The sequence below is a fragment of the Brienomyrus brachyistius genome, chromosome 4 (genome assembly GCF_023856365.1).
Source record: "Brienomyrus brachyistius isolate T26 chromosome 4, BBRACH_0.4, whole genome shotgun sequence".
Taxonomy (NCBI): domain Eukaryota; kingdom Metazoa; phylum Chordata; class Actinopteri; order Osteoglossiformes; family Mormyridae; genus Brienomyrus; species Brienomyrus brachyistius.
Window position 1 is genome coordinate 29242822 of NC_064536.1, and position 20870 is coordinate 29263691.

Below are 20870 nucleotides of genomic sequence, written 5' to 3' on the forward strand. Positions count from 1 at the left end.
AGTCGGCCTTCCTTTGATGGAGTGTTGATTTAGTAAAAGCAGAGCGATTGGAGCTCATTAAAACCACAAACCCAAGCACCCAGCGCAGTCCCCTTATCCCAAACCCCCCGCCCCCTGCCCGCCCACCCACAATCTCTCCCCACATTAGCGAGAAGATCCCTGAAAGGTAAAGTGCATAATTATGGAGTGATAATGACTGTTATTCATAGCCCAGGAAAGCAGTTATCGAAGATCTACGATTCTACGATTTGGCACAAAAAACGTTTTGCGTAGGAGGGGATCTTGGATTCGGAGCTTCTGAAACATCTCAGTGTTGTTCAGTATGAGACCGGGTGTCTCCCTCATGGTTGGCTTCCCGCTAATATCATTATTATTTTATTTAATTTGTGTGATGTGTCAGGAACGACAGCATGCGCATGCTGACCAGATGGTGTCTAGCGATTATGGTCGGGGATCCCATTTAACAGAGGGCCAGAAAATGGCTTTTAAATCCTCTGAAGGTGCTCATCTGGTAAACAATGCTAGGGATTATGATAACGGACACGCAGCTCTAACACTGCGTGACACCCATTGTCTGATGCTAACAGTGTAATTATACAGGTGCTTCCAATATTTTTCTACCCTCTGGAGCTCCTGCGAAGGTATGTGCAGACCGATGAGGTCATGTTGAAGGGATAACTGGCTCATTCATGAAACGGCAGTTCCTTTATGCAGGTTTGTTTTTCTCACACTTGTGTTAATGTCATAGCAATTGTGGATCAGAGTTATGCTGCTGAAGATGGCATGAAAGCTTTGGTATGTCTTTTACGCATGGCTGTGTCGTAAATCTGATTTTTAAACATGCACTGTTAAGTTTACATAACGTAGGCTGCCCTCGGAAGCCTGACTTCACTTCCTGAACTCTCACGCATGTGCTGTCTGTGATTTGAAGTGTAGTAGATTTGCCCACCATGTCCTGCTTTGTGGCACCACCTTCTTACCATCTAAATTCATTTTGTCTTCAAGGCTCTATTTTTGCCAGTTTCCGTGGCTGAAGTCATCAATATCAAGCCTAAGAGGACCGAAGTTAGAGAAGCAAAGTAGGAAATGTTGGTTGCTATCCAGATCTGCTACATGATGGCATCGAGGCCCCTCTATCAGTGGCAGATTCCTGTGTCTCAATCCCATGGTTGTGTCCAGTCAGAGCTGGGCATCAAGCCAGGCTCTTGCATTATGGGGTCTTGACCAGGTCTCTTGGCTCTCTCTGCGCCTTCATTGATATGTTATTATATGATATTAATTATTTAGGTCCCCTGTTGAGAGCAATATGGATGGAAGGCAGCCAGCATCCTCGCCTCCACCACCACCACCTTTGTTGTATATGATGGAATGGTCTGTATCTGTGGGTTTGTAGAACTCTAAATATTTGTCGGGGGGTGGAGGGGGGGGGGGGGGGGGGGGGTTGCTATATATGAAAGGCATAAACCTGATTCATCTTCCTCCTCTTCTTCAAATAAATTCAGTGGTTAATTAACAGAAATATCAATCATTCAGTTACCTGGCTCACTGTCGTTCTCCTGGATAATAACCCCGCATCTTTAAGCACCTCCACTCTCTGGCAGATCATCCAGAAAGCCGTTCCCCTGCACACTCAGGGAGGGGCGTGTACGTACATGACAGATTTGCTGCTCCAATTAGCGGAGCGCTCCACATAGAGGGTACTCGGTTGATTTGCATAATCATCGTGCCGTGCTCAGTACTAATGTAGTAAATGATATCCTTGTAAAACTAAATAAATAGGGCTTGTAAACAGTGTTCTGTCGTGTCACTTTGCCTGTACTTACCACACCTGAGATATGTACACAGCGCCTGCCTGCCGCTCCATGAAGAAAAGGGCCCAAACGTGCACAGCATGTAAGCACAGGATTTTTCCTGGGTTACAAATCTGAAATTCCTCTGTCCCCCACGTGTCCCCCAGTCAACTCCATGCCACATCTGTACAGCTATATGATTGGCTGGTGTGTGGCTCAGTGGGTCAGGAAGGTGGTCAGAAGGTCCCCTGTTTAAATCCCAGGGTCACTAGGATGAGGTTACTGTCAGGCCCCTGAGTAAGACCCTTAACCCCACATTGTTCCAGGATCTGTCTGGCTCTGTTTTCTCAAAAAAAGTACATTGCTAAATAAATCAAACCTAAATCCACTGCCACATGGTGAAGTTTTCTGCCATATGAGCAGATGAGAAGCCAAAAAGTCTGGGCTCCTTTGAATCCGCCATGGAATCCATGCCCCTTCTGCAGCCCTGCATATGAGACAGATCCCAGACATGTAATTTTATTAGCATTTGGGGCTTATTCCTGCGTACCATGCATGCTGTAAGCCTGTAGCCATTTACCCTGCGACCCTTATTTGAAGATAGCACCAGCGATCAATCCTTCCTGCAATAACACTCTCAAAACACCCAAGCAACTTGTACAAAAATGCCCAATCATGTTCTCCTTTAAATCCTCGAGAGAAGATGATAACCAAGCACAAACCAATTTCCGAAAGTTTCACTTAAACGGATAAAGAAAGACACATTAATGATGGATTTCTCTTGCCATTGTCAGCATGGTGGAGACTTCCGTCCCTGGTCAAAGATATGATTTTTAAAGCTGAGACCCTTGGGAAAAATTAATATAAAGCTTATATTGATTGGTTGAGTGATATGACATGTCACCAACTTTGCCCTATGCTGCCTCGTTTACCGAGCCTTGAATACAGAAAATAAAATGGTGCCTTACTTGTGTTCAGTTGTAGTCTTTTCTTCTTAATTCCATTCCTGGCTTTGTATCCTGTATTCCCTGCCACCATCCCCCACCCGCTGTGATAGTGACCAGCGCCATGAAGCTGCTGTGTAGCATAGCTTCAGAATAAGGTGAGGTTTGCAATAGGTCATTGAACTGACAGGTAATGTATTTCCCATGATAGGAGGTGATTGGCCGGAAATCCTTGCCGTTCAGCGAAACCTGTACGGATTGGCTCATGTGCAGGCTCATTTTGGTCACTAGGCCTAAAGCTACATGCTGAATGCTGTGAATCGTATGTATAGACAATGTACCTGCTGAAAGCCATGGATTAATACGGATGGTGTCACTACGCCATGTAAGCAGCTGTTTTTGCTGTGTTTGGCCATTTTATCTCGTTTTTAGAATAACGGACTGTGATAAATATTAATCTTTGGACCCTTGCAGAGATAAAAATGCAAAAACCATCGTACTTTGGCCAGTGAGTGTTTTGTTATTCATGCAAACAAACAGGAAGTGCACCATTACCCCTTAAAATGCCAACATTATGCATTTTATTTTACTTTATAAATTTGTAATAATGTTATAAATTTGTTTTTTTAAAAAAATATCAATGTCTGGATAATGTTTTTAATGGTTGGAAACGTGTATAAATAAGTTGACTATATTTTTTTCTGTTACAATGTTTCTTTGTGAGATTTTTTAAATTTGGAAACTAGCAGCTCTGCGTCCTACAGGCCAGTTGGAGGGCAGGATAAGTTAGATTTAAAGCCTGTGCTGATTTTTAATGTGAACTATTTGTAGAAGTAACTGGACTGTGTCTGTGTCAAATTTTAGAAAGTGGTTATTTTTTATGGATGACATCCTGAATAATTTTTCTAAAATACACAATGATGTGTAACATTCTCAGGCATGTTTGTAGACTGGGAGTGACATGTTCATCTGCTTAATTAATCCAGAATAAAGGTGGAAAACACATGCAGTTCTGGGAGCTGAGCTTGTATTCGGACCCAAAACCTTCTGATGTAAACAGTGCCCCCCAGAGCCCATCCATCCATTGTCTGAAACCGCTCAATCCCAACTGAGGTTGCGAGGGGGACTGGAGCCTATCCAGGGAACAATGGGCTCGGGCGGGAACCAACCCTGGTCACTTGCCAACACACTTTATCTATTAATCTATACATTTTATCTATTAATATTTCAGAAAATTCAGAAACCACAATGTTGGATGATGGATGGTGCTTGGATGAGGTGAGGCTGGTTCTCCTCACCCCCTGTTTTGCTTATTGACCTCATACCTCTGCATGATCCTATTCCTGGTGCTGAAACACACAATGGTCCAGTGAGGTGGGGCCCAATTCCCACGATGCCTCCCACACAGTAGTCCGACTTCCTCGCCTCTCCTCCAGTCTGCTGCTTCTGCGAGCCAGAAGACTCCTGGCGCTCAGTAAATAGCGGGCATATGTTGGGTGGGGTGACCAGCAAGCTTGGATCTGGGCCCAGTTTGCTGGGGGAAGGGGGAGGTGGATTGAGGAATTGGGGGGCTGGATGGTTTGGACACACCTGCGAGCGGGATAGCTGCCAGGCCACAGGGGGGAGCGAGCGACTGAGAGAGAAAGCGAGTGAGAGAGTGAGAGAGCGAGTGGGATAGCTGTTGGGCCACAGGGGAGAGCGTGCGCGAGTATGTGCCCCCCCCCCACTCCTCGCTCCCAGCTGCTCGCCTCTGCACACGCTCAGAGAGACTACAGGATGAAGGAGGTAAGAGCCCCTCACTAGCAAACACCAAGCTAAGGACAGCACTGACTGTGTGTGTGTGTGTGTGTGTGTGTGTGTGTGTGTGTGTGTGTGTGTGTGAGTGTGTGTGTGTGGTCCACATTTTATACATCACGTTGAAGGGACCAAATGTCCATTTTTCTATCCACACATGGGGAAATTCAATTTTATAAAAATCTGTGACTGCAGTCAAAAAGCAAAAAACTTTTGCATTTTGTTTGGTTACTTATGGTTAAGGTTAGGGCTGCTTATGGGTTAAGGTCATTATAGTTTCACAGGGTTTAGGGTTTTTCCCATAGACGGTCCCCACAAAGATGTGCATACAAACGTGTGCATGTGTGTCTCTGCTCTTCCATGTTCCCCAGCTCTTCGTCTCCCTCTCTCACTCCCTCAGTCGCCTTTTCTCAGCTCTCCGACTACTTCTGTCATACAGAGAGTGGGGTGCAGGCACAGAGCTGCTAATGGAATTCTCTCATGGAAGAGACACGTGCGTCTCTCCATGTGAGCGTGTGTATGTGCGTGTCTGTGCGTGAGTGCTCTTACTGTGGGAGCAGAAGGAGGTACGCTCTCGTTAGTTACGGTGTGTGTCTGTGTGTCACTGTCACGTTCATTCCTGCTCTGGAATATCGTTGCATTTGGTTACCCCTGATCTCTCTCTCTCTCTGTTATTGTTTCGGTGAAGTGTGTGTGCATGTGTGTGAGAGTGAGTGTGTGTGCGCGCCTGTCTGTCTGGGACTTGGCGGAGATGTTTGTATTAGTTATGGTGTGTGTCTTCATGCTACTGTCAGGTTCTCTCCTGCTTCAGAATCACTCTGTGAATAGAACTGCTCTCTATTCCTCTTTTTCTGCGTTATTGGCTCGGTGGAGTGCGTCAAGCCACATCTGCGTGCCCATCTGCGAACGGAGAAGGCTCTCCCCATGCCGCATGCATAAAGCTGCGAGTCAGAGCTGCCCGATTAAACTTACAGGAAGGCTGAGGATGCCCTTCTGCCTCAGCTCTGTCATAATGTTGGTATAATTTTGATCTGAGCTTCAAAAGGCTCTTTGAGGCTGCATGAGTTTATGTTTTTTTCTTCAAATTGATATAATTTATTTTTTATGTTTTTTTTCCTTCCAGCTGAATGCAGCCTGAAAAAAATATGATTGGCTTTCAGATCTGGGATGTTCGATGGTTTGGTCGTTGCAAGGATCTAGAAAATGGGGGGGGGGGGGTGAGAGAGATGGAGAAAAAAACTGACAGGGGCATGATTTATTTTAAGCATGACCACAAGCTCAGAGGTCATGTGACACTCACATCTTGCAGCTGGGAATGTGGAGGGGGGGGTGACAAATCGCCCTTTATTTACTGACCAATAAGCAGCATCAACGGTAGCCCCAGGAGTGAGGTCACGCAGAGGGCACTTTTAGGGTCGTGCTGATGGCACCCCCCTCTCCTGTGTAAATGATTCTGCTCACCTGCAGATAAACACCCAGTAGCTCCCCGGGGCTGGAACCAACAACCTGATTGGTATCCATATCATGAAATTGTTTAAATAGTTTTAAACTATAATAATAGTCAGTCCCCTTTAATGACAGATTGGCCTCTAGGAACAAAATGTCAGATTAAAGGGATTAAGGCTTCTCAGGGATTATCTATGGCAGGGGTGTCAAACTCCAGTCCTGGGGGGCCGGAGCCCTGTGTAGCTTAGCTCTTTCCCTGTTCCACCATAAATGATTCAGCTCAAGAGCTGTGTGTTACTTAGCAGAAGGAGTTGAATCCATCTATCCATCCATTTTCCAAACCGCTTATCCTACTGGGTCATGGGGGGTCCGGAGCCTATCCCAGAAGCAATGGGCACGAGGCAGGGAACAACCCAGGATGGGGGGCCAGCCCATTGCAGGGCAGGAGTTGAATCAGGTGTGTAAAATGAGGGGAAACCCAAAAATGTGCAGGACTCTGGCCCCCCAGGACTGAAGTTGGGCCCCCCTTATCTATAGCCAGTAATTTGGCCATATTTCTCCAGGATCAGGAGGATGATGGTTGTTCACTTCTATTGGGGGGGCAGCCTCCATCCATCCATCCATCCATCCATCCATCCAGAGCCCAAGGCCACTCCTCTTGCTAATTATCAACAATCCACGTCACCAAATTTCTGGATATCTAGCTTTATCTGTCTTTCTGATCAATGTACCAGCTTTATTGGCATTATACTTGGACAGGACCCTAAATCAGATGTCTTAATATATGCCTGTTTAAAATCCTGATGTTTGCTTTGTGGAGAGGTGAAGCTGGAATTTTTATAACCCACAGAATTCATTGCAATCTGGATATTGCCAATGCAGAACTACACCTGTAGGTGGACTTGTGATTGAAATGAGCTCAAAACTTGAGGGTTTCTGCTTTAAGTCCTTGAGATGTTCCTGCTGAGATAACATTGGGAAATATACCTAAGCTGAGCCTCTCCTCGGTCCCATCTCATGGTAGGAAAATAGATAATGTTACTTCAGTATGTTGCATTGGTATTAAAGTACAGCATCCGTTTCAGTCCTGATCCTCTGATATCCTACCCACAATTCCTGATCCAAGACTGTTACCTATTGTCAGCATGAATATTGATTGTAAATTTATAGCAGATAAACATTCATGGACGAGGTTATATGTCACTCGCCTGGCAGCGAGCGGTGGCTGCATCTGGCCAGGCCTGTTCAGGCCCGATGTTTTACATGGAGAACCAGTGGGACTGATGGCAGATTCAGCTGGACAACTCTGATTATCCCCCTCCAATGGGAAAATATTGAGGATAGCGACTGGTCAATTAAAAAGACATGGCTTACCCAAGATTGGGCAGCAGCCCATGGGTAACAACAGTGCCTGTGGCACAGCTCAGCCCCCGCCGGGCCAATGCCAATCTCACCCTCAACTCAGCATTTGGTGAGGAGGTGGTTAAGGAACCCAGGTGAATCTCTTAACCCAAACCGGCTCCTTGAAACCACATCAGAGTGTGTAAACCTGAGCATCTAAAATGCCTAGGGTAAAGACGAAGATTTAGTCAATTTGTAATTATACAGTAATTACATTAATAGTGGAGAACTCATCACCTTGTAATGGATTTAAATCCAGGTTGTCTGTGTTAATGGCTCACATCTACATAAAGGCATTTAGCAGTGTTTTTCTTGTGTGGTTGTTAAATATTTTGACGCGTGCAGGATTTTCACACTTCCTGTGTCACCAGCAAGCGTCATGGATGCTGTCAGTGGTAATTTAACAGCTGAGTGAACTCCGGACCTGGGGGTGGTTTTGGTTCTGGCTCAAGGCCGCCAGACAGGGCGGATGCGGCAGCCCCAGCATGAGGCTTGATCCAAATCGTTTCACGGTAAATGTAGGCATACCGTCTGGCTAGACGATGCCCCTCACCCCTCTGTCTGATCCACCTCCACACATCATGGACCCGGTTGGCAGGAGCACCCACCCTCATTCTCCGAACAGAGAATCCATTTGGGAGGGAATGCAGGGTGGGGGGCAATCTTATTATGGTTGAGTGTGGTGTAGACTGCTTTCTGTTAAACCACTAATGAGCTCTCAGCCTCATGTTGGGGCCCCACTGAAGTTGGAAGTTAGAAGTATTCTGACGTATAACACTGCATAACTGAAGCATGTCCTTTATTTGCTCACTCTCTTATTTATGCAGTATCTTCTGGCTCTTTTATATCGGGTCTAATGTAGAGCGGTGTCCCTTGCGGGAGGTTGTCCCAGATTAGCCTTCTTTCCCAGAATGCCATGTGCTGGCACTGACCGAGTGCTTTCTTTAATCGAGCCATGGGTTAGGGTTAAGGTTAGGGTGCAGTTGAGGTCACAGAATGGATTGTGCTTACGGAAAATCCCAGGGTGCCAGCCTCGGGGAACCCTCCCCCGCCCCCATCCTCCTACGCTTCTCCATCATCAGACCCCTACCACATCCTCTCACTTCAGCGAGAAATGCTGTAGGTTCCTGGCATTCAGCTCTGAAGAGGCATTCTGCTCACCGTGCTTACTGAGTTCCTCCTCCTTCCAGAGGCCTCAGAAGAGGGCAGCATGTTCAGTGGTTTTTGTTTTGTATTTATAGCTATTTCTGGGTATAATGCATGCCACATGTATTCATCATTCTTGCATTGCTAAAGGATGAAAACACCCCCTATTGTGGTCCAGAGGCTTCTGTCCAAAACAGCATAATGGTGAGGAGAGCAAGGTCAGCCAGCGTACTGCAGGAGTAGTTGGGGTTAAAGGCCATGCTCAAGGGCCCACCAGCTATAAAAGACTACTCTGCTGACCATGGGATGTTGACCCTATAACCTCCTGGACACAGGCCCAGGTCCCGACAAGCTAGTTATTAGACAATGGCCATTTCCAGGTGCAATAATATCTCCATGTATTTTATTTCTCCCCTTCTGACCTTTTTGTACTGCCATGTTTTTGTTAATGTCGAAATCTCCCACCCTTTTCACCATCTGAAAATGCCCGACAAACTTTAAGCAGCCACCTGCCAAAAGTACCGAACCCAAATACAGAGATGGGAAACACAAGCTCATCAGATGCTGAACTGCAAGATACACACACGGTGGGAGATTTACACACGCTAAATACACGTGAGCATTGGACCGGGTACACACAAGACACAGGCAAACACACCTGCGACAACAGGGAAATGCAACCATTAACATTAACAACAACAACAATAAAAGGGTTAAGACAGAGTGTGATTTCTCCGGCAAGCAAGTCTCCATGTCTCTCTCTGCTCCCGTGATGACTCGGTCCACCTGTCGCCACACTGTACTGTGTTTTTCTTTAAGGTTTTCACTATAAAAACCAGAAAATTAATGAACAAAAATTATTATTTAGTGGGCTTGTGAACGAATTAATCGAATTTCAATGCTTTCTTATGGGAAAAACTGCCTCGATTCGCATACAAATTGGTTTGCAAAAGTAGGAGAGAGAGAGAGAGAGAGAGAGAGAGAGAGAGGGAGGGTGAGTGTCTTTGAAACAGGAAGTGAGCTGCAAAGTTGTATTATTGGGAAACAGGCAGGAAGTGAGGTCATGTGAGGGGTGCATAGTCTGAGTGTCAGGAGATTTTTGGCTGCTCAGGAAGACCAGGTGGCTGGAGATGCAATCCCTGTGCTGCAGCCTTCGATGCAGTTTCTCTTCAGCTATCTTTAGGTGACGCATTCCATCCTCTTAAAAGTCTTCGTCTGTGCATTGTTCCACTTCAAACTTGGTAAATTCGAGTCAGGGGCCGGGTCCTAGGCTCCAGAAGCTGACCCTACCTAGAATGAGGCCCCATAACATTTGGTTGAGGCCACGTTAACTACAACACCACCCACTGGCCAAGCATCTCAGCAGGCCACCCTGCTGGATTTCCCACATGCTGCATTTCATGTCAACTCTAATGTGCTGTTTGCCTGCTCATCGCATTCAGTATGCTGTTCTCCTGGGGAATACTTGGTCCTATGTCGCAGGAGAAATCCCAACCGCAAAAAGCAGCCGATCGACGGACAGAACTGTCTTTCTAATTTTCTGTTATAGACTTCCTGCCATTGTTTTTCTTTCTTTCCATGGAGGTCACTGCGATATGATCATTAATGTTAGCTAGCGAGTGGCATCAGAAGATTGTATGTAGCTAACTGGCTATCAGAACTTGCTGATTCACCATCTCCCAGATGAGAAACACAGTGTGTATTAAACATTTGATGCCGTGACTGTTTGAGGCCAACAGGGGGTCCCCAAAGCCCAGAAGCCCCATGCAAATACACAGTTTCAGTTGTGCTAAATGCCTCTACTCTGGCTGTATACTTCCCAGAGCCACTTCAGGAAGAACCTCCTAAATGCAGCAAGATCCTGTTGGCGTTCGCCTGAATGCACAGACAGCAGCTAGTCAGATAGGCAGTACCTCATAAAGACGTTCCGGCATTTTCTGAGCTCTACGGAGGATGGGAAAGTGGTGCCTATGGGCTCCTCATTACTCTGTAACGAGTCTAGTGGGCCAGCTCCGGAGTCACACTAAAGCGATGTCGTGACACTTTGCTAGCTGGATAGGAAAGCCCTGTCTGCCCGTTTGTTTATTCATGACCCATATAAACAATGGAGACAGCTTGCTGTTGAGGGGGAGTTCCGATACAGGAATGTCTTCACGGATGGTTATCGGCCTCTCGGATCTGGCGGGTGAGGTGCTCGTCGGCTACGGGGGTAAGAGGGTCACACAGACAGTGGGGGGTGCTCTCAGCGTGTGGTGAGCATTTCATGATCCGGTACATCTCAGTGCAGGAGACTCCGGGGCAGCTCATGAATGCCTGATGGTGTCACCCTTTGAAACCTCACCCTCAACGCCTCTTGAGCAAGGCCCAAACTCCCCGGAATGCTCCAGGGCTGCATGGTAAATGGCTGACCCGGTGCTCGGACCCAGGACCGAATCTGAATTTGGGTGGTGGAGGGACTCCCTGCTGGAATATTTTGCCAATTTTGGGGGCCGCCTTTATACATTCACAATTCGGGCCCCCTTATACTGAATGGGCATAGATAGACAGTAGCTGTCTATTTTGCCTATGCCTAGATCAAGGGTCTGCACTTGGACCCCAAGCCTCGCTCTCACCTGGATATGTCACATATTGGAATATGTGATACGTTGGGATATGTGACATGTTGGGATATGTGATGCGTTAGGATATGTGACATGTTGGGATATGTGATACGTTGGGATATGTGACATGTTGGGATATTTGATGCGTTAGGATATGTGACATGTTGGGATATGTGATACGTTGGAATATGTCACATGTTGGGATATGTGATATGTTGGGATATGTCACATGTTGGGATATGTGATACGTTAGGATATGTCACATGTTGGGATATGCGATACGTTGGGATATGTGACATGTTGGGATATGTGATACGTTAGGATATGTCACATGCTGGGATATGTGATATGTTAGGATATGTCACATGCTGGGATATGTGATACGTTGGGATATGTCACATGCTGGGATATGTGATACGTTAGGATATGTCACATGCTGGGATATGTGATATGTTAGGATATGTCACATGCTGGGATATGTGATACGTTGGGATATGTCACATGCTGGGATATGTGATACGTTGAGATATGTGACTTTTTAGGATTTGTGATGCGTTGAGATATGTGACATGTTGGGATATGTGATACGTTGAGATATGTCACATGCTGGGATATGTGATACGTTGGGATATGTCACATGCTTGGATATGTGATACGTTAGGATATGTCACATGCTGGGATATGGGAAAGAGGGATTCCAGTTTGCGTCTGAGTCAGGCGGAGAGCTGTATCTATTTCCTTCCCGGGAGAACTGAAGGGCAATGTGTTTCTGGGCTCGTAAGTATTCCGTCAAAACAGGTAATTAATCCGCTTTGGTTTTATTTGTTTCTTGAGTCTCTTTGATGAAAAACTGAAATGGCAAAACCAGCAAGCAGATGATGTCCAGGGTTCATTCTCTGTTTTATTGTCTTGTTCCTGAAAACAGGACAGAACCAGTATCAGGCAGCTGTAGTCTGACACACTACAGGTATTATGAGTCCATGCTGTGAAGTATACGTTGGATGAGAGTGTAGACTGCAGTTTTATGACTTTTCTCCTAGGAGGCGCTGTGGAGTTTCAGTCAAATTAGTATTGTGTGTGAGTATATGTGCTTCTCTTTTCTAACCAATGAATCTGAATCATTAAGAACGTTCATTTTCCTGCAAATTCTGCATGAATAAATCTGTGTTAGTGAAACACTAACAGTTTTCCTGACTGCTGTCAATTCAGTCACCTGCACATTGACCGTGATTAATGAATTAATCTGCTGTCTGCTGTAAGAGGCCGCCATTTTGAAAACGCAACGTCTGTAACCTTTTCGCTGATGTATACACCTAATTTATGCTGTAGGCCAAATAAATCTTTAGGAATTAATTGCCAGACGCACCTCATTTGTTTTCTGTGTGCTCTCTTTGAGGTATAGCTTCCCAACGTGCCCGCTTACGTTTCCGCACGTTTGCTGAAGTCGCGAGGCGGTGGCTTTAAGCATGTTACTTTCTGTGGCTTGGATTGTCTCCCTCCCTCTCATTTTACTGTTTATTTCCCTTTCTGGAAATTTCAACAATGTTTAATTGCGTTAAAGGCCAGTTTATTTCTGACTATGAAGTCTAAGGGCTGTTAGAATGATAAGCCCCGTTGAAAAGGCTTCTCTGCTACTTCTCTTGAAAATATTAATTATAAAAGGAACATTTCATTATCTTTGAAGGGACGCCACACGTTTTATGTATTTAACACACCAAGAATATATTCTTGGATTTAAACAAATTACTTCTGAGCTGGATAAAAGTCCAGGGAATACTGAAGCCAAGCTCTATGCTCTAAGGTCCAACAGCACATTCCCAGCAGGGATCACTTTACCAGTCCAACAGCATGTACTAGGCAGGTATCAGGTTAAGAGTCTAACAATGTTTCACTGGTAGGGATCAGGTTAATTGTCCAACTCCATGTTCCCAGTAGGGATCATGTTACCAGTCCAACTGCATGTCCTGGAAGGGATCAGGTTAAATGCGTGAAACAGGCCTCCATTCCAAGCCCTAATAGCAGCTCCATGCAGGCTTCCAGTGCATTTATATTGTCCCTGCCTTTTAGGGTGGGGGATGGGCATGTGTGAGCTGGAGGGCGGGCTGATGGAGAGACGATTAGATGGGGGCCGGGACAGATTCAGGATTTGAAGATTCTGAATTTGGGAGATTTGGGATTTGAGAGATTCAGGATTTGGGAGGTTTGGGATTTGAGAGATTCAGGATTTGGGAGGTTTGGGAATGTTGCTCCTGCCTTATAGAGCGTTTCAAGTTCTAGTTTTTTGGCTTCAGCCTCGCACCAGCCACACTGTAATTTTTATGTTTCTGTCTCGCTGGCAGCCCATCGCTCACCCCCCTGGTTCGGGTGGGCCCTGATGGGGGCTCCCTCCAGCTGCCGGAGTGCTCGTAGACTTCAGAAATGGGTTTCAGGAATTTGTTTACCCGGCTTAGTTTTGCTTTGGATATTCGGGCCGTTGTGTTGGCGTGTTTGTGATATATAATGCACGGATCATTTCCATTTTCATTCTCTCTGTTTTTTTTCTTCTTCTTTGTAGATCTGGAGAGGTTACACCCTGCACCCAGCACTGAAGCTTCAGTTGACGTCCATCTTGCTCGCTTGGCGTATTCTGCCGACGACCACCTACCCATGGCGTAAATGAAGGCCACCCAGTTCCCCGAACACTCGGCTAAAACCATGGGCCTTAATGGAACTCTCCGGAAAGGCCGGCCGCTGATTTGGTTCTAGCTGTACCAGCCCCCTCCCCAAACCCCCCCCGTTCTCGCCATGAGGATCAGCTCCACCTCCTGCCTCTGCCCCTTCCTGGTCTGCCTCTGTTTTGTCCCCCATTGCTATGGCAATGGTCACCATGGTGTCGAGATACCCTCCCGGAACCAGACGAGGCACCCTGAGGCAGAGAGCGAGGTACACCACCGGCCCAAGCGTGGCTGGATCTGGAATCAGTTCTTTGTTTTAGAAGAACACATTGGACCGGATGCCCAATACGTAGGGAAGGTGAGTGTCTCCTGCATTCCTAAGCTTTTCATTTGCACTATTTCGTCGTGGTTTCACACACAAGTGCTTCACTCGGTGTCAAGTGATGAGATGCAGAGTGATTTAATTTGATTTGACTGCCACCCTAACCAGGTCTGAACCTCCAACAGGCTCAAATCCACATCCTAAAAATCCTTTTATTGGTCATTGCATGAGGGAATCTTAACGGTCTAACAAGTGTGAACTTTGCCCTGGGGTCACACAGAGTGAAAGTAGCGGAAAATCTGCACAAAAATCCTAGTTTGTCTCCATCTATGATTAATGACAGCTGGCAGTTCATTAATAATTATATTTAAGGCCAGAGACTGAGATTAAGATTATGTTTACTGTTATGCACAAAAGAAGTTGTTCTATTAATCAATGTATGGTAATAATGGATGAGTCACACACCACAGGCATCGTGGGTAATGAAGTGTGTATCCAATAATGCGCTTTTGGCAGAATGAGTGGTGAAGGTATGTTTTTTTCATAAGAAAGTCTTAAACAAGCAGGCCTAATCCCCTGTTGTATGACTTCTATCTGATTTTATACCTCTTCTTATGAATACTTTTCTTTTTTTATACTGAAGATTATCCCAGAATCCCACACAACTTTTCATTTGTAATATACTTTATTCTCCCCTCCAAAAGCTGGCAAATCGCGTTTCAGGTACCATTCCGACACTCGACGCACTGTATGGTAAACGGAATCTGATTGGTGGATGTGTGGAAGTGGACTCCGCCCTCGCGGCTTGCACGGCGGTTTTTCCGTTTTCCTCCCCCAGATCCTCTGTTCTCCCCAAACTGACAATTTGTGTCAGTCAGGCGCATTCCTGGCTCTTTTCTCCCTGTGAGGCATTACAGTCACACGTGTGTTCGTGTCACAAAGAGAAAGCTTCCTCGTCCAGCTCGTGGTGAGCAAATTATTTCCAGAATGACACACGCGAGACTCTGTAGGAGGACGGTGACATCAGTTGAGACAGCGAGGGAGTGACGGGTCCTCACAGTGGGAGGCAGACATGACGATGTCGTTTCCAGCATTGCGCAGCCGAGGTTACGTCGAAAGGGGACCGTGGACTAATTTTTGCTCATGCGGTGCGTATTAGACTGCAACAGAGACTCAAAGTTAGTGAGCCCATTTTGTTGGGAGTCTTCTAGAATGTTTTGGAAGTTCCTGAGTGAAATAGACTCATCGTACCTACACCAGGGCTTAGAAACGTCCAAGAGCACACACTAGCAGAGAGCATGAACCTTGTACTTATGCCCGAAAATGGACAGTAAGCTAGCATTAAGTGTGCAGCTTTGACATTAGGGGTGTATGTAGGGGCGGAGCCACACAGGCCCTGACCTTTGACATTACGGTTCACATGGACCTAGAACTCCTTCCCTCTGTCTTGGAGGTCTGGATTAATTGGGGGGGGGGGGCAGTTCTCAGATGACCTGATCGGTGTTGATTGGAGCTGTAAGATTCTTGACTCCAGCTAACTTCTCGAGACAGACGATCTAAGAGCCGGGAGGTGGGGGGGGATCTCGCCGCTCTGAAGTGGTAATGGGCTTCCTCAAATATTTATACGGCTTAGTGCTATGTAGAGTTGGACAGACTGTGGCATGTTACCGGAGAATCTACTTTAAATGTATGATTATTGACCTCTGTCTTATAGCCTTAAGCCCTTTGGTCAGTGGTTCATGTTCCCAGCAGCTGTGATCATGATACGTCATACTTCTTGTATTTCTGTTACGGAGCAAATATGTGACTTCCTGTTTCAGTCCGAGCTGAGCTTTTCAGAGCCTGGAGACTGGGGCATACAGTGTGAAGAAGGGGGACGTCTGAGGTTCTTATAACCATGAACAGATGCGGACATAAGCACTTATTAAGCATTATAGGCCATTCCTGAATGCTCAGCATATATAAAATAAAAAGTCTACTTAATAATGCTTGATGAGAAGCGTACGGATTTGTGTAAAGGGAAGGCAGGGAACGGTCGGGAGAACATTCCCGAGGCAATGCAGCAACGTTCTCTGACGCCCTTCTGGGAATATGACCACAGTGACTTATTGCCAGAAGCAGGTGGGAGAGTATATATGCTGATTAGACCGGATAACACCTGGTAAAGAGCATCGCGAAGATGCTGATGGTGCGGGTCGTCATGGCGACAATGTTACCGCTTTCTCTCCCAGACTATGGTGCTATGGGCGGGTCGCTTCATTAGCCGAGCTGTAACATCTTGATAAATCTGGTGGGGGTGGGGGGGGGGGGGGGGATCAGGGCCATTTTGAGAAGTTCAAATATAACTATACACCTCCGCGGCGAGAATGTGTTCAGCTGTTAGGGAACCGTGTCTTCATCATTTGGTCTGAATTGAAACAAGTGTGACAACTCCTCTGGAAAAAGCTGGCGATTGTGACAGCATTCCTGCTCTCTCTCTCTCTCTCTCTCTCTCTCTCTCTCATTGACTAACTGCCTTTTCGTGAAATAATACTACCATGCTAGTATCCTCTTATCCTTAAGCCCTCAACAACAGAAGGGCTCAATGTGCAATGAGGCAATTAGGCCTGCCTAAACGACCTTTTATGAATATGCGAAGAACTGTGAAAATATCTTTGTGTATATATAAAGAGAGATAATATTCGCAGGCTAAGAAAGAGCCGATAGCAATTAAAGTCTGAGATATAGAAGTAGTAAATTTAATCTCTGCAAACTTCAGCTTTGCGTCAAGAAGCCTGCGGGTATCTTTGCCGATACTAAAGGTGCATTTTGCAAAGCGAAACCAGAAAGTTCAAGAATGTTTGATGAACTAGAACTGACAGCTGAGACTCGATGAGGGAACGTGTCGAGCAAACAGAAAGCTGTAATTATATTCCTGCTTATCCATTTATGGTGCTGCTGCCGTTCTGGTTTTGTAGTTTATAACTGTATTCGATGTTCACTTATGGAAAACGGGGTCTGAAACACATAACTAGCAAGTCTGATGAAAAGAAAGGACTGAGATCACAAATATTTACCTTTTCTTATGAAATACATTTTGTTATCATTCGTTTAAAAAATCCGTATGTGAGTATATGCTCAGGTGTGCAAACCTTATCTGTCCCACATTCTGGTGTCCATGTTCGACTGATACGTTCAACTGATACTTAGCGTGATTATCAGTAAGGCTGCAGTCACCGCGCACTTTAAGGCGACCAGCATCAGTGATATGCAGTTGTGGGGTCCAGCTTTTGTGTGGGAATTGGTAATGCATTTGGAACAAGGCTAACAGCTAAAGGCTAATCTAACACCAATCGGCTACACTAATACTGGAAGACTAGGCTTACACCAAATTAGCTCCTATGTCATGAAACAGACTCTTTCCTTGCTCATTTCCATAACCCCACCCCCGTTTCTAACTGAAGATGCTGCTGTGGATGTGTTTCAGGGGTACCTCCTTTGGAAAGGAAGGATGTCATGTGTGGGTTTCCGGGTGGCTGTAATCGCTTATCCCGCAGTCAGGCTAATCCACGGTGACACGGACATCGCTCTGCTCATGCGGGAAAGTGACAAGGGCCCTGGGAGCAGAGCGAAAAGCTGAATATAGTTGCAGACCTCATTGAGATGTAGCCCATGGGCCGGTGGGGAACATTCCGGTCCCGGTGGGAGGCTTGAAAGCTGGCCTGTCAATCAGCAGTCCGGATGATTATGTGATGGACAAGAACTATTTATAGAGTGGCATTTGATTTTTCAGGAGGGGGAGGAGAAACAGCCTGGAATGTGAATCAAGCATGATGTTTTCCTTAAGTTTACCTCAATACTTTTGTCCATTGGGGACATTTACAGGGGCGGAGCCTCAGGGGAACCAGACCCAGTTGAAAACTGATTGGCCACAAAGTGCTATTCCCCTGTCACTCACTCATTCAAAACATATTATTGGCTAATGGGAAGGTTGGCCTCTCTGTATATATTATGACCCTTTTTGCCCCCCACCTTAAAAAAAATCTCAGAATCACCCCCATTCCCTGTCATTAGCCAAAACTTTCAGCCAATGAGGCGAGAAAATGACATCCAACACTCTCTCTGCGGGCACCTCGATCTGACAAGCTTTCCAGCATGCCAGTTCTTCACGATGACTAACGCTGACGTCTGATGCAGCTCGTCTCCGTTCATGCTGACTTGTGTGCTTGTTGTAGCCTCTGTATTCATTAGCGACATGCCGCTTGGGGTTTACTTTTTGTTTAAAATCAGCAAGTTCGATCATATTTCGAGTCGGCCGCTTATGTTTGATGGATTAACAGAAAAGGCGGCCGAGCAGGAACCTACTGAATAACTCTTGACAGATCAAGGTTTAAAATAACCTGACGGCGTTCTCCTTTTTTTCCCGTAATCTTTCAGGCACTGGCTTCATTTGCGGCAGAAAATGTCCGCCTTTTTAAAAAGGTGCTAAAATGTTTTATTCATAACGCTAAAAATGGATTTGGCCATGACAGAATAAGGCACTTGCATTACATCCAGCAGTGCAACATCACGGGGAGAAAAAAGTTATCACAAAAGGCCTTTTGGTCTCTCCCTGTGTGAATGCTGCGTGCCGATTTCGCCCCCGAGAGTTAATTTAGCGGTTTGAGGCGAGATTTTGCATGAGCTCCTTGTTTGTTGAGACGTAAAAGCTTTTCTCTGTGGAAAAATAAGAAAAGGGATAATAAGAGGAAAACATAAGAACTCCATTGGAGAAGCATGAGCTTTAATGCGCTTTTATCTGGCTGGATAATCTTTGTGTGTGCAGCTTTCGGCTGAGCTACAGGAGTGGGGTATTTTTTTTATTTTTCTTTCTGATAAGTTCTTAAGCAGGAAATGGCTTGGTTAGCCTTAGAAGGGACCGGTTGATCTCTGCAGCTCAGACAGCGGTTCGGGTTCGATCTGTGCTGGCAGTCCACCGGTCAAGGCTCCGCCGGGCTCCATGCCAACCACCTCGGCTACCGTCTCAATTTAGGAGTGATGTCGTCACGGCAACTGATTCTGACGCCCGGCAGTGAGATAATTGGGTGACGTTTTTTAGCACGGTACCCTCAAGGAGGTGGCCGGCAGTGGTCAGGCATATCTAGTCTCTTCTGAGAAGGACGTCGGTGAAGAGTCCAGCTCTGCTCCACCTCCCCACCCATTCTCCATTCCACAGCCAAGCCCACAGCTAGTTATGCTTTCTGACGAAATTGAGGAACAAACTTAATCAGGTTGCATACACACAGAGGGAGCATCCGTGAAAGGGAATCACTGCAGTGGGGTTGTGTTTATGCACATGGGGATATGCCGTATGTACAGCGGCAAGCTTCTGACTAAATGGCCAATCACACTCTGCTGCTTCACAGGAATCCCAAAAGAACATCATCCTTCCAAAGTCATCCATGAGTTTTCAGAAGAGCTGTGATGGCTTGTGTTAAATCAGTCTCATATGAACTTGTGTCCAAACCTTTTTATGTTCAGTTCCAGTGCCGTCTTCTCAAGAATTACACTCAGCAGAAGTATCTCTGCTCCATGGTGGGTAAAAATACAGATTCTACCCATAATCCTTCACCCGCTATAAGCCAGCAGAAGCTAATAGGAAACATGACGGTGGGCGATCCTTGGCATCAACCCGCCCACTCTCCCTTCCGCGCAGCCCTCATCTTTTATTCACACGCCTCCAGCAGCATTGTGATTTACCGCGTGCCAGACCCACGGGATGTTAGGGTATCCCGCTGTAACGTGCATTGTCGGGAAAAGAATTGGCATTCTGCACGTACCTTAACAAAGAACCAAGGCTTTGTCAGAGCTTGGCTTTGGTTTGGTCTGACGTTGGTGTCATTCGTATAGGGTCTGTTTGCTGTGTTTGGGGTAGAGGAGGGAGCGAGTTGTAATGGTGCATGCTGGGAAGACGAGCTCAGGCAGGAAGCCCCCTGAAGTGCATTTAGGGTCGATTACATTGTTTTTACCTCTGCACTGGACCCGATGAGTGAACAGTGACCCACTGGACCCTCTGTTGGAATTGCTGATGTGTTCTTATCCTCTTCTAGAAAAACACCTCCCTCCTCATTGGCCCCAGCATCCAGACAGTCGACGGAAACCCCTGTCAGCGACAGCCCTATTAGTTAGCGACTTCTGGAAGGGCCGTGATATCGCCTCCCGGGTCTTGCTGGCTAAACAGCTCCTGCCATATCCGGCCGTAAAGCGGAATAATGACATCTGAAAGGTGGTAGTTTGGTGCTGGAGAGTCGGCCTCTGTTCACATTACGAACCCTTAACTAGACAAATGGCCGATGAGAGATCCCTGACAAGCAGCCTGTTTTCTGACGAGTGTCATGTTAAAAGTACAAACGTTTTTCATTTCTGACATTACCGGACCTCTGTTATTGAATGGAAGCGAACGTTCATTAAGCCGAGTACCTCGAGCTGAGTGCGGTTACACGCCAGTACAGTGCATATATGTGTCTGTATAAACAGTTTACGTATATTTAGACAAAGAGGCTCATTGCAACTCAACTTACATTTATGAAAAAAAAATGCTGTGTTACTATAGTATGGCCACACCTACCTGGGTAACAAGCATCTAATCTACTAATCTGCTGCAATTTGGGTGTCACTTATTAAATATGTCGCTATATGTGTTATGTCAGATTATCCGTGTCAAATCAGCACGCCCTGATCGTAGGTCTCAGCTGTCCTGTAGGTACAGATTACAGTTATTCTGTAGACTGGCATCACCTGATACTACTGTGACC

At 46.1% G+C, this 20870-nt stretch overlaps 1 protein-coding gene across 2 annotated transcripts in view; it reads left to right on the forward strand.

The window, feature by feature from the left end:
- LOC125740811 (cadherin-18) overlaps positions 1 to 20870 on the forward strand; it is a 137461-nt gene that overhangs the window by 71721 nt on the left and 44870 nt on the right. The window contains exons 1-2 of one of the 2 annotated variants that reach the window (XM_049012469.1): positions 4384 to 4519; positions 13676 to 14133. In XM_049012469.1, coding sequence (XP_048868426.1) covers positions 13906 to 14133 — 228 coding nt within the window. In that variant the 5' untranslated portion in view covers positions 4384 to 4519; positions 13676 to 13905. Of the gene's footprint in view, positions 1 to 4383; positions 4520 to 13675; positions 14134 to 20870 lie in introns of those variants that run through there. The other variant, XM_049012468.1, reaches the window with a different exon arrangement.